At 41.0% G+C, this 13,787-nt stretch overlaps 1 protein-coding gene across 2 annotated transcripts in view; it reads right to left on the reverse strand.

The window, feature by feature from the left end:
* Positions 1 to 13,787, reverse strand: part of arhgef10la (Rho guanine nucleotide exchange factor (GEF) 10-like a) — a 108,442-nt gene that overhangs the window by 11,139 nt on the left and 83,516 nt on the right. For both annotated transcript variants that reach the window (XM_054617083.1, XM_054617082.1), the window contains exons 20-23: positions 12,197 to 12,283; positions 7,041 to 7,252; positions 5,969 to 6,126; positions 3,200 to 3,342 (exon numbers count right to left, since the gene is read on the reverse strand). In XM_054617083.1, the coding sequence (XP_054473058.1) occupies positions 3,200 to 3,342; positions 5,969 to 6,126; positions 7,041 to 7,252; positions 12,197 to 12,283 (600 nt within the window). The remainder of the gene's footprint in view (positions 1 to 3,199; positions 3,343 to 5,968; positions 6,127 to 7,040; positions 7,253 to 12,196; positions 12,284 to 13,787) is intronic.

Raw genomic sequence — 13,787 nt, forward strand, 5'->3', positions numbered from 1 at the left:
TGGTGACCCACTTGACTTCTTTTTTAATGAGAATATCATAACATCTCATGGGGGACTGATTTTGGAACAGACATTCATGGTTCAGGAGGATCAGTACCGTCATTTGGAATGAGCTGTCGTTACTTAGGTGATCCTTTGACTTTCCATCTCGCAACAATTCATGCAAAACTACCTAAATTCCGATCAGACTCGGCGATATTTTGTGTTTAGTGCTAGTTAGCAACCATTAGCATGCTAAGAAGATGGTGAACGTGGGAAACATTAAACCAGGCACACATCAGCATTCTGTGGATATCTATCTTTATTCATCTCTTTTTGCAGCGATTATGTTGCTGAGGTTTTGTCAGCAGCACTATGGTTTTCATGAATCCCACGCCCCGGGGGTGAAGTGTAAATAATCAAAGAATACAAAGCTGAGAGTACACACACACACACACACACACACACACACACACACACACACACACACACACACACACACACACACACACACACACACACACTTTTCAGCACTGATGATATTTTCTGTTGCAGGGATTTCCACCACATAGTTAGTGTACAGCCGTGTTTACCCAAACAGACTGAAAAGGTTATATTTAAATAACACTGTCATCAAAGCATTGACTGTGAAGCTTTAAAAAGAGAATGAATCTAGCCGCAGGGTTCCACGACCGTCAGCGTCAAACGAGACGGGCAACAGCGTCCAGCAAAGTCACGGATAAATGATTCAAAAGCGCAGCAAATCTGACAAAGTGGGGAACAGCCGCAGGAGGAAAGTACGGAAAAAAAGTCCACGACCCTCTGGCCTTGCTCCACGTCATATCTGCTACAACAGGTGCCAGGCACAGCTTCTCCAGATCCTGGATATGCACCGCAGCCCCCGTGAAGTCGGCCCTCTTGAGTCCATATTAGTGAGGAAGACAAGGTTAGCAAAGAAGCAACTGCTGACCTGTTAAGCTCTGTGGGAGATACAGTGAACCAGAACTGTGCCTCCACTGCGTGGCCATTCAGCTGATTAAGCTGGTGTCTCAGGAGGACGGGGGCTATGGAAAGGAGGTGGAGGAATAAAAGGAGACATCCCTGACTCGGCTCACTCCTGACTTTTAAGGATCTTGAGGCAGACTGGATGAGTAGCTGTCTCTGTACTGATCGTCCAGAATTGTCAGCTGCTTCTTCTAATTTGTTGCAACTTTTGAGAGAAATACTTTGTATGATGTTGTTTATCTGCAGATTTTTATATCTGACATGATGTTAACCAGAACATCTCTAAATAAAGGTTGTACATTTCCCACCGTCCTTATTCAGTATTTCAGGAAACGTTGCTCATTTACATTGAAAATGGAAAACACATTAATATGATTTGGGCAATGAGCATTCATTTTATTTATTGTTAGTGTTTTAGTTTGTCTGGGCGTTCAAATTCAGCATCCTATTTTTCTATGTCATCTACTTGTTTTTCCCAGTGAAGGTTTGCTCCTTTTTATTTTTTTATTTTTTTAACAAAAGCCTGTCTACCCATTAACACAGCTACACATCTGGGAGATATAATTAAATGGTAATGGTTTGCAGTTCGGTATCTGAATACCATATTAACATTACCCAGAAGAGTCTGTCTGTCATCCCCCCCCCACACACACACACACACACACCCCTTGAACACCTCAAATTACACACCACGCAGATGAACACCTTGAAGAATGACTACACAAAAATGGAAAGCATGACACAGACAACACCCGGGCTGATTTTCTGGAGATAATGGTGAGCAGAAGATAACTCACAGCGCTACGGATAGATGAAGCTTATTTGTGTGTGAGAGCTCCAACAAACATTGTTTGAATCTAAAAAGAGTTTGATTCGTTGTCCGTGCTGCAGCTCCAGGCAGTAAATCTTCGTGGCATCGCAGATTACAATGCCGGCTCTCTAAGACTGTGTGCATAAATCTTTTTCAGAAAATGAAAAGAAGGGGAATTTTTCCTCAAATGCCACATAAAACAACCAAACAAATAAATAAAGCACCTTGTCTAGCAGTTTCACTTGTGAACTCATCCATTGAGGTCTTCAAAAACATGTTTTAGAGAAGACTTAGAATATTTAGCAATTGGAGAGGTGGTCGGATTTGACCTTGTAAGTAGCGATGGAAGAAATATAACAAATTTCCATTGAAGCTCACTCCTTAAAGCTAGGTGGGTATTAATTAATTAATTTCTTTACTGTAATATTTGGCAAAACTGTCCTAATAGCCAGTCAGCTATATGTAGGTGAAGTGCTCTGAGAATATCTGCTCATAACTTTGCTCTCCCCTGCCTCTGTGGGCCGCACCCAAAAATTGCCACCGCTCATGTACACTTTGACCAATCAGAGCGAGGCTCCGATTCTCCGTTCTTATTGGCTGTGGGACTGTCCGGTCACCTTGGCAACGACGTTGGTGCGTCCCTGCGTGTTTCGTCTTCCTATCAATGTAACTGAATTCACATGAACGCATAACTGACGTTCGGTGGGAGGAGCTACAGCAGGTAGCGTGGCAGGGAGAGGCCAGAGAGCACGCGACAGAATCTCAACGGCTGTTTTCGCCCACCCTAGCTTTAACTGGTAAGAAAATTACTTCAAACAAGAGCTTTGGAATTGCTTTATCATTGCAGTACTCAGTACGCTCATGGACGAGTAGCAGACCTGCATAATTGGAGACTGTTTGTGCGATGTTTTAAATGGTAGGTGTTCAGCGAATGTGCATGTTTTTGGGTATCAGTTAGCATAAGTCTTAAGGATAGGAATGGAGTAAACCAATGAGGAAACGGATGATTTGAGATAGTTTTGCTGTCACCCTTTCACCTCGATTCAACAAGAATTTTCTCCGTTTTTACATTATTAATTTACCTTGGAGGCAAATTAAAAAAACAACGTTTTTTTTTACAAATAGTAACACAGTAATACATATACAAATGATCATTTTGGGGGTGAAGTAGTCCTTTTACGAAAATTTAAAAAGTGCATTTAAATAGTATTGAATTGATGGGACGACATTATCTCTACATTTATCAGCAATTATTTGAAGTTATTTTCGTTGCTTCCCCTTTAAGAAGGATTAACCATTAAAATAATATAAAATATAAAAAAAAATATATAAAAAAATTACAATTTGCTCACTTGATTCTGTTTTTTTTTTTTTTATATGCCCAGAAATGATTTAGTCATTTACCTGAGTGCTGAGGTTGGAGATGTCCATGACTGTGACAGAGTTCCCGCAGCTTGCCCACACTGAGTCATCTAACACTAACAGTGTCCGCACTGGTTCTGAGCCCAGTTTTACACATCTGCCGGAGTCCGGGTCCCAAAAATCATCTGGGGGAGAAAAGAAGAAAAAGAAATGAACAGAAAATAAATGCACTGCTTAAAAGCTCCTTTAGAAACTCCTGAAGTGCAGCAGGAAAGGACGTATTCATGTAGGGCAAACCCAAAAGCATCACACTGATTTCCTGGACAAAAGTGATTTTTCTGTTGAATTTTGGATTGTTGCAGAAAATAAGTTTTGTGGCCAGCAAATCAGTATGATACGTTTTGTTAGGAAAGATGATCTTCACAAATAAACACCACTTTAATGTTTTTTGAAACATGAATGCAATCAGCAAAAGTAAAAAGCTAACTTAAGGCTATTAACCAACGAAACAACGGTCTTACGAGTATATACACAAAGATGCTGTTAAGGCAGACTTGTCGGCTTTATGACGTTTTGTGGTCATTTAGAAAGTGGCTCATTTAGCCACTTTCTCGAAATTGCTTTTTTTTTAAGACGCATTAAAAGCTTGAAAATTCACAAGAGGGGAGTTTACGGATGTATTTATTATCTGAGAAAAAAACATTAAAAGCTCTTGAATTAATGGTACCCACAGACCTTATTTCAGGCATCCAATCAAAAACCCATTTAAGAAAAAAAAACATGGACAAGGGAACGGAAAGTGCAAAAATGCTAACTTGTTTTTCTGCACCACTCCAGTATCACCGCTAGCCTACAAATTATATTAGTAGACTTTAAACACATGCCCCACTTCTATTTGAACACTGTCACATCGGGCGAGGCAATTAAATTAAATTCTTCCCACTTGAATCGCAGCAAGTTAGCTTGGTGTTTACTTTCAAAATTTCTTGCAGCTATTTAATGTTGTTGAGCAAATACTAAAGCAGCACAGTGGATGCTCATTTGTGAGAGAGTATGAAACAACAGGTTGGCCAAATGAATACTGTGACTTCCATTTGAATGGCTACACACTGTGCGGCACAATATTGGTACCTTTGCCACCCACGTGCTAATAAGTCTGGTGCACACTTTAATCTACGTTCCACTGAGGTCCTCTCTCTCTCTCTTTTTGCTCCATCGGTGTGAAAATGAAGCGGACCCTTTCCCTTTGAGTTTTAATCACGTTGCAGCTACGACAGAGGCACATTATAAAGTGAATTACATAAGCATTTCCTTTTGCTTTGCGTTAATGAAGCAAAATTAGAGAACAGAGTGCACCCAGCCATTTAATTAACATTTTGAGTTGTTTATTTCTGCCTTTCATAGCAGAATAGCTTTACAATGCCTTCTGACTTCCACAGGTTAATTGCTTGGCATGTTATAAAGGTCATTTTTCAAACCTTTTCAAAATTCACTCTTGTAAATGTCCCTCCGGTCCCCTCGCGCTGAGCAAGACCATGCCAGGGCTTCTCCCTATTTAACACAGAGGGGGACGAGGCCTTTACGCCGCAAAAAAAACTTCTCCGACTCGTCTTGAAAAACATTTTCATTGCCGAATAATGTCTGATGCGTATATCTCAGTAACGAAAGCCGGAGCACATTAATCACTAGGCAACAATGTGCTGCATGTATTCATGCGGCTTTTGATACGACTCTAAACTGAAACCTTGGCATTTCCTGGCTGCTTCTCACTTGTTTTTTTTTAGACAGTAGCGCTGCTAGTCAAGGGCATAAATCTTTAACAGATGTGCCGGATCCACAAACATTAGCCGGCACACTCCAGAGCTCTTCTGCTTCTGTCCTTCTCTATATACAAAGCATGAATAGTAATATTTAATCGACACGCAGCAGCTTGGTGTAATTAATCATCCTTTCTGCTTGGGAGGAGAGCGGAGGAAGGCAGGCGCGCTGACATACTGAGGCCAGGTAAGAAGAAACCTGGCGATAGAGCTATTGTGCTCCCGCTGGCTGTGAAGACTGCAAAACACTGCTGGGATGGTGTTAAACCCCTGGCCTTGTGCAATGCCTGACTAAACATGGCATGCCATCTACCACATGGTGAACTGTTATTTTCATACTTACAGTAGGTGTGAAAATCAGTAGGAGCGTGGTGTAAAGCTTAAAAGGGAAAGTGATTCTCAGGCGGTAGCTTGGAATGCAGTGTAAAATTAATATCACTTTACAAATACTCTCATTGTGAATATAGATTTACTGGAAAATGTTTCACACATGACACATAATGCTAATATCTATCGGCCAAATGCAACAGATGTTTACCACAGGGCTGTATCATGAATTTGTAATGCAGGAAAACAGTAAAACAAAAAAGTTATTTTTTACTTATTATTGTTTTTTTTGCTGAAGGCCCATTATAAATAAACAATAAAAAACTTTAAAGTTCATTTCAGAAACAAAAGCAGGGGCTCCTGTCTACAAAAGCAAATATATATGAAACATCTGATGCCGTCATATCAATGAATAACCAACCAAAGTATAAGAAATGTAATTTATTGTTAAATTAATACACCGTGTTTGTCTAATTGGGTTTGTATTGCTTTGGTAGAATTAACACATCCTAACAATGACAGTTTTGAATCTTAAATTGTCTTTATTTCATAACTTACCATATAACATATATAAAAATAAAAAAAGCCCCAGTGACAATGAAACGTCCTCACTTCCCCCAACAGACCACATAGAGAATGGAAACAGGTTTCCTCAGAGGCACCTTACCGTTGTTACTTCTTCCGTAAACCATTAAGGACCCGTTCCGCAGGCCTGCAAACAGGAAGCGAGCGGAGTGCTTCAGGCACAGCACAGGGCAGCCCTCGGGGTTACGGAGGGTCAACAGACATTGTGCTGCAGTGTCCACACTGCCGTACACCAGCACGCTGGAGGAACAAAAGCAGCACGAACCGACGTGATAAATGGGCATCATTTGAAATGACAGAGTGCCTCGTTTTCATGCGGTTTGATTTAACAGCGCACTTTGGAGCAAAGCATTGTGTATGTGCAGCCACTCTGTCTTTCTCATGTTTGAAATGCCATCTGAACTTTGTTGCATCTTATTGTCTTCTTCGGGATGATAAATGCACATCGCAGATTGTTTCTCTGGCTGAGAGGAAAATGTTAAGCAGCATTGGCGATGACAGTCTTCCGAGTGCGCTAAAATGCTGAAATGATTTTTTATTTTATTTTTTATCTTTTTCCCTGGACAGACACTAATATTGAAAGAGAATGATTCAGCATATATATATAAAAAAAAAACTGCTGACATATGGTTTAGGCTCCAATACAAATAACTAAACACTGCTGTAAATGAAAGTTACAGAAAAAAGGTATAATGGCTAAATCTGAAACCCAAGAATATTCTTTGTCTGAAAAAAATTAAACAAGCAATTTATTCACAGTAAAGATGACAGAGACTGAGATTAAACCTGCCCTCTGTTCACTACAGAGGGGATCAGAGGGGTTATTGGATTTGAAAATGAAACTGTGATCTTAGCAGCAGTAGCAGTATTGATGCCGTGTTGTGGAATCAACTCTGATTTCTTGCTTTGATGAAATATTGACAAGCAAATCTATTCTGTTAGAAATATCAGGACTGTAGCAAGGTATAATACGGGACAGTTTTTTACAACAGAGGAGTCTACTGAGAACAAATTGTGTTCTATGTTTATATTGATGTTGGTTTTTTTTAACAATAAATCAAATTTCATATTTTGACCTCATTCAGCTCAAAATAAACATTTTTCTCTTTTTTTTCTCCATTGTGTCTGCAGCTTTTGTGTGATCAGTCTCTCACCGTCCGTCGTCTAAGCCAACACAAATGTTGGCACCGATCCCCGAGGGGGCCTTGTGAACTCCAGCCTCCACCTCCTCAGTCGGAGAAGGTTCTGGCACGTATTCCAGACATCGGACGGTGGAGTCTACCTGCAGGCTCTTAACAGTCCTTGGCATGGGTCTGTTGAGGGAAAATATCTCTATCTGCCCATGCGAACCTTCTCCACCAGCCACCTGTAGGGAGCAAAAAAACGTTGTAGAAGGTCAGGACCCCCATGTTAAGCTGTACCAATGGACTGAATCATAATGCCACAGGTAATAATAACTATTCTACTGAAACAGAACAAAATGAGATCGGAAGAGATCTCCTTAGATCATGCTTTCAATGTGCGTTCTCTGTCTTAATCAAGTTATGGAGGCCAGAGGATATTGTGTCTTTGGTTAAACCTTCTCTACCTGTCAGCAATTTAGATTTCAGAAAAGTTCAAATCAATTCTCCTTTTCAGACCTTCGTTTGTAATCCTCCCTCACTTTTTTTTTTTTTTTTTTTTTTTTTTTTGTTGAATATCACTTCGAATTTTAAACACATTATGTAATGGTTTCACAATGTCATCTCTGGAACATCAAACAATTCTTATAAGTCTGACGATCTTTTCATCAGCGGAGAACAGAGAGGCTCTGGTACGTTTCCGAAAGGCTCGAGTTGCTTATCAATGAGGGGTTTTGTTTTTTACGAGTTTACGAGATCAAGTGACTGATCTATTGGTGGAGTCAGTGCATGATGAAAAACAAAAAAATATATGCTTTTCCATCAATTGAACTGACCATTCACATTACCATTTCCAAGGTCACCATGAACAGCTGTTCTCAGTAGCAACAAATAAGCCCCCGAACAGAGCTTTTGAAAGCTGGTGGTCTTTCAGTGGCTCAATTTGGACGGAAGTTTCAACCACTCCACGCCTGTAGATGTATATGTGTCTTTTTAAAGAGGGACTTATTTGTTTGGGTTTCGCCCTAACAAACAAGAAAGCAACCTTTAGAAAAAAAAACACCAATCATACCGAGCTTCCCAGGGCAGTGTCTTCCTCAATAGAGGCTTGATTTTCATGCGCACCATATTTATATTTGCCTTTGTGTAAGCCGGTCAAAGCCAATGCTGAGAAAACGAAGACAGCAGGAGCCCTCCAACCTATCTCCGATGCAATTCCAATTAAGGTGGCATCGCTCCCATTCCCAAACAATTAAAGTGTCGCTGCAGGTTTTCAATATAATTTCATTCAGTCATTACTCGCATCGTTGGATGTCCAGATAAAACAATGTCCTCCTCCGTAAAAGAGAGCAGGGCTGCTTGCTGCTAGACACCGAAGATTTATTCCCCCCTGTACGAATCAAATCGTGTGAATGTGACATGAGCTAAATATAGTCTTTAGCTCCTCTCCTCCAACGCTCGCCCTTATTTGCATGCAATCATTTGTTTGATTTGTATCAGCGTGCAGAATCTGGACAGGAGCGATCCTGTGGGCTCTTGAGAATGAGCCAGAACAAATAACAGTCTGTTGCACGGGGTGAAAAAAGAAAAATTGATAAAAAAAAAAAAAAGATTGGGAGGACTTATCTTGCAGCGAGGAGCCCAAAAAAATAAACACGACTTCAAGTGACTGTGTGCAACCAGAGCCGGAGGCAAGAACCCCACCCCCCCATCCAGACTACCCCCACAATTTATACATTCACCTCCTCCAAAACTCCTCCGCACACCACCATCAGCACCGTCGCTGTCAACGAAGACTTTCCTCTCCTCTTTTCAATTCAACCCTCTCTCTCTCTCTCTCTCTCTCTCTCTCTCTCTCTCTCTCTCTCTCCCCGATATCCAGTGCAAATACTGCGTCCTGGCAAAGTCATCACTACTTATTTAGCAAAATAGATATCTGGAGTCGTGCCCTGGACAGATCCCTGCTCTCAGCTTGGGAGAAGCGAAAACTTCCCAAACAGCAAATGCACTGCCAGCATTAATTAGATTGCTCGGCCGCGGTGAGGAAGCGTGGGAAAATAGACACGATGGCGCACTCTGCTCAACTGCATTCGCCACATTAAGAAGTCAAAATGGTGGGTCACCAGATTGTTGATGTACTATGATGCTTTTTAAGCTTCCCAGCACTTACACCTGCTATGAATACTAACTTCCTGAATGAAACAAGTCCAATAAAAGGGAAGTTAGAGCGTATTTAGCTTCTGTACTGGGAATAAAATAAAATATTTGAGCAAATCTTCCATTGGACCGCTAAAAAGAAGGCAAGCTTAAATGTAGCGCCATACAAACCAATCAAAATGCTCCCAGTCTTTGATCTTATACTTTTAAATATGTGGACAATATGACTGAGGATGTGAACTAAAAGGGTCAATTTTGGGAATTGTTTCATTTAATCTCGACTTTTAATGGAGACTTTTATCTAAAATGTAAAAGTAGGATGTTTCGAAAAGTGGGACAAGGAAGGTGAAGGCAAACAGGGAAACACTGGAGTATCAGGCTGATTAGACACAATGTCATTACTCTGATCAAAGCGCACAGAAATCCCCATAGCCCATCTCACTTTAACATGATTAGTGTCATCCCTCATTTGACAAGCCTGCCAGGGAGGTAGAACCAACTGGGGGCGGGAACGCTCAGCCACTAATTATTCTTGCTGGAGCGGCGAGCCTTCACTATTATTTTTTTAAGTTCGGATACAAGTTTGTTTTTGCCGTTGTTACATGTTGTAACAGTAACATTCACTGAGCTTGAAGGTCAGATGTGTTGTAGCTCTCTAAGAGGTGCATGTCCTGTTTGCTTATTGTAAGTCGCTTTGGGTAAAAGCGTCTGCTAAATGACTGTAATGTAATTGAATGTAATGTAATGTAATGCAAGGTCAGTTTACAGAACTTCTGAATGAGCAGGAAAGTCTTGTTGGGTAAACAGACTCTCGAGATATGAAATCCATCTCTGAAAAACTGCTGAAAATGTGGACTCTTAAGGAAAAGACCTACAAATAGGCTGTATCAAGTTATTATGGTATACCAGGGGAATAGAAATCTTGAAGGTACAATCTTTAAGAGCAATCAGATACAGCGCTCCTCTTTCTATTAAACTGATAAATATACTGTGATGCTCCTGTGTACTGTGGCCTTGGCTAAAACTACATTTCCACCAAGAAGCTCCTGATAATATTAGTCCAGGGACTACTTTCCAAGGAAAGAATTTGTTCATTCAGCCCATTGTTGTTTGCGTTTCCATGGCGATCTGAAGACGAGGCTATTGACGGCTGGAGGTTGTGTTCACTACTGCGACCACCTGCAGCCGTCAATAGCATGCAGTTCAATGAGCCCGCCCCAGTTCATCTAAAAAACACATTGAAATAAAAAAGAAACTCAGGGTTTTTCTCACCGCAACAACGTTTCCTGCCTCAGTGAAAACTTTGCTTTCACTGAGGCAGGGGAGGGAAAGAGCGCCGATGTAGAGAAAACTTCTGCTGAGTTGTTTGATAGTCAGAAAATACTTTTTGAGATATATCTCTTTTTTTCTTACTGTCTTTTTTAAATGCTTTCCCCTCTTCAGAAAATGGTCGGAAATCTGGTTTTAAGTTGAAATTTAGGTGCTGTTTGTGTTGGACCAAATAGTGATATACACAGAAAGCACTTCCTTGGACCAGGGCCTTTTTTATGGGGTAAACTGTCCTCAGAAATTGTCCCCTACTTAATTCAGACGCCATGAGTTTTTTTAAGCTGTCGATGTAGCAATGCTACATGTGTACACCTTCATACCAAACCTACAAGTCGGATTTCATTTAAGACTTCCTTACAGATAGCATTCGCCACAAAGGAGCCCCATTCCTTTGGTCTCTACTGGCAAACATTTTCAGGTTATTGAAATGCAAAGTGTACAAATGTTTTTTTCAGGATACCAAATGTGACTGCCTCCAAATACAAATATGCAATTATAATTCAATCAAGAGGTGCATTTTCTGTTTACTGAGCGATGCTTCATCCCAGCAAACCTCTAACATGTTTCTTCCCTAACTTTCAGATTCACATTCTTGAGACGAACGTAATTGAAATGACATGAATTTTAATTTTAATTTAATTTGTTTTGACCTGGTGGGGAAGTCTCAGAACAACAAACGATAACTAGGATTTATCATTGACAAGCCCTTGGGGGAGTTCTACTATTGTGTTCTATGGACTGGACACTACAGTGACAAATTGGTCTTGACTTAACATGGCAGCTATTAGCAAACAGTGCTACTATGGATTACAAATGAATCAGCTTACTACTATATCATCTGCAAATGGTTTATTGTGCATGAACACAAGCCTTCCCTCACTTGACTGGATGCATTTTATACCAGTGCAAACACACAGCATGTGGCCAAGCTACCTTTGTTCCTCTAAATGGTGTGGGAGGACAAGGTCAGGGGCATTTAAGTCATCTGTTATAGTTAGAGCTCTAAGAGAGGCTGATATCACAGAGCCCTGAATGCCGGATTGTCCATATCTCTTTTCCCCATCTGAGGGAGCATCCAGTCCTCTTTAGAATAGCCACACAAAAGCAAAAAGTCTGAGACACTGATCCGGAGTCTGCCGTCCTGGAGGACCTGCACTGGATTTAGCCCACCTCTTAGGTCCAAGGAGGATTATCTGTATCTGATAAACTGCCCACATTCTCCAAAAGGAAGAGGGAGCAAAAATTGAAACTTAAAGATTAATAGCAGAGTCTCTGCATCATTCCCCCCCTCCCCCCCCCTTTTCTCAACCAAGCTAAATTCCCACAAGTCCAGGGATTGTGATGTGATAGTCTGGCGGCACACTCATCATAAAACACGCTGTAGCAGTTACCTACATCTAGCCTTTATACTGCACTGTATTAATTCACAGTTTCCTGGCGACATTTTACAGAGAGAAATGGTGCATGCCCCATTCTTAGCCTTGAGACACATTTATTATTCTGTTTTTAAATTAATGGGAGCAGAATGTAGAAAGGGCGTTTAAATGGTCATGGTAATTGTGTTAAAAGCTAACAAAAAAAAAAATCAGCAACTGTAAATATGCATTGTTTTGCCTTGTCGTTTGTTTTAGTTATTTGGCATTCAATTGAGTGTATATGTGTGTGTGTGTGTGTGTGTGCAAGAAAGCCATTACTGTACTTACCCAGAAGTAGCCTTGAGGTAAGGAGGTGCTCGCTGCAGAGAAGCCCAACAATGCACAGTGAACGGGATTGTGGAGGGCAGCTTCAAGCTACAAGAGACAAAATGAATATTGATTCAGTTTGTGTCATGGCTCAATACTGACACTGTAGTTTCTTATTCTTTTGATACACACAAAAAAAAACCCATCTAAGTTGCCACAACACTGGCACAGAATGCTCACTTTTCACTGGGTGGTTGCTGACCATAAAAGTGCGTCAACTCTGCCACCTTCAAGAACTTTTTCATTTTATATCAGGTTTGTTGGCTTTCCACCCACATAAAAGCAGAAAATATTGAATTGACACATTACATCTTTTAGAACATTTTTCTTACAGTTACTTTCACAGAATATTCAAAATAACCTTGGACTCTCGTTAAGATTTTAACTCATAGGCTGTGAGTGAATAAGTCGTATGTTTAAAAAAATGAATAATAATACAAATAAACGATAGCCCTTAATTCGTATTTGAATAAAACCTGCACATGTTCAATCTTACATTGCTTGCTACTTCTAATGCCAAAATGAAAACACAAACACAATGCTTGATATTCCACTTATTATGGGAGGCAAACGTTACGCTTTTGGCCTTTCGCTTCACAATTTCATTACACAATCATTATTTCTATACCATTAGATTTGTCTTCATTGAGGTGTTACTTTGAGTTGCACTTCTTTTTGTCACCATAATGTTTGCTCACAAGGGACTAGAAGATGTAACTTGTGAACCAAGGCAGTCCGACTATTATCAATAAAACGAGCCGATATCTTATTAAGCTGAGAAATTAATCTATATTCCTTAGACATATGGCAGATTTGTCCGCCTGAAACGGAGTGACGGCGGTTGACATTTAAAGTGCAGAGCCGGTGGCTGATGCATCAAGCCCCCCTGTGGTGAAAGCTGCTCTTCTAACCACTAGTCCGTCTGCTAGGAAATGATTGTTATTTTGGTGTGTGACCGCTAAGGGTGGGCCGTGTGACAGACAAAACAGCTAATTGTGTGTTGTTGGGGGGGGAGTGGGTGAGTCGGTGGGTTTCAGAGTAGGGAGGCGGGAGTGAAGAGAGGGTCAGCGATGAGCACGCCGCGTCTTTAACTGTCGTCCTCGGCGGCGGCAACCATCAATCACGGGTAATTTATAACCCTCTCTTGGTAAGAACCCGCCCCCTTTTCTCTCTTGTTGTGTGTGTTTGTAAACACTGAACAAAAAGAGGAGGCAGGCCAGATCACTGCTCTCCCCATCGGCACCGCCGGGCTACTCCTCCACTCCCCCTGTGTCTGTCTCCATCTATTCATATTCACTACGCAGATGTATGACTCGTCCTCTCCATCAATCTCTCAGTCCCACTGTCCCATTTCTCATTCCCATCTTTCACTCTTTTTTTTTTTTTTTTTTTTAATGCCGGCTCTTTTTCCTCTGTCTGCCTTTTTTTTATCCCCCCCCCCCTCCCCTCCCCTCTTCTGCCAGCCCTCCGTCAAGTGCCGTGAAATGTTTTTTTTGATAGGTAATTAAGTGGCAGACATAATAGTGTCCATATGGAAGCCCTGTGGTTAAAA

The sequence above is a fragment of the Anoplopoma fimbria genome, chromosome 17 (genome assembly GCF_027596085.1).
Source record: "Anoplopoma fimbria isolate UVic2021 breed Golden Eagle Sablefish chromosome 17, Afim_UVic_2022, whole genome shotgun sequence".
In the NCBI taxonomy this organism is placed as follows: domain Eukaryota; kingdom Metazoa; phylum Chordata; class Actinopteri; order Perciformes; family Anoplopomatidae; genus Anoplopoma; species Anoplopoma fimbria.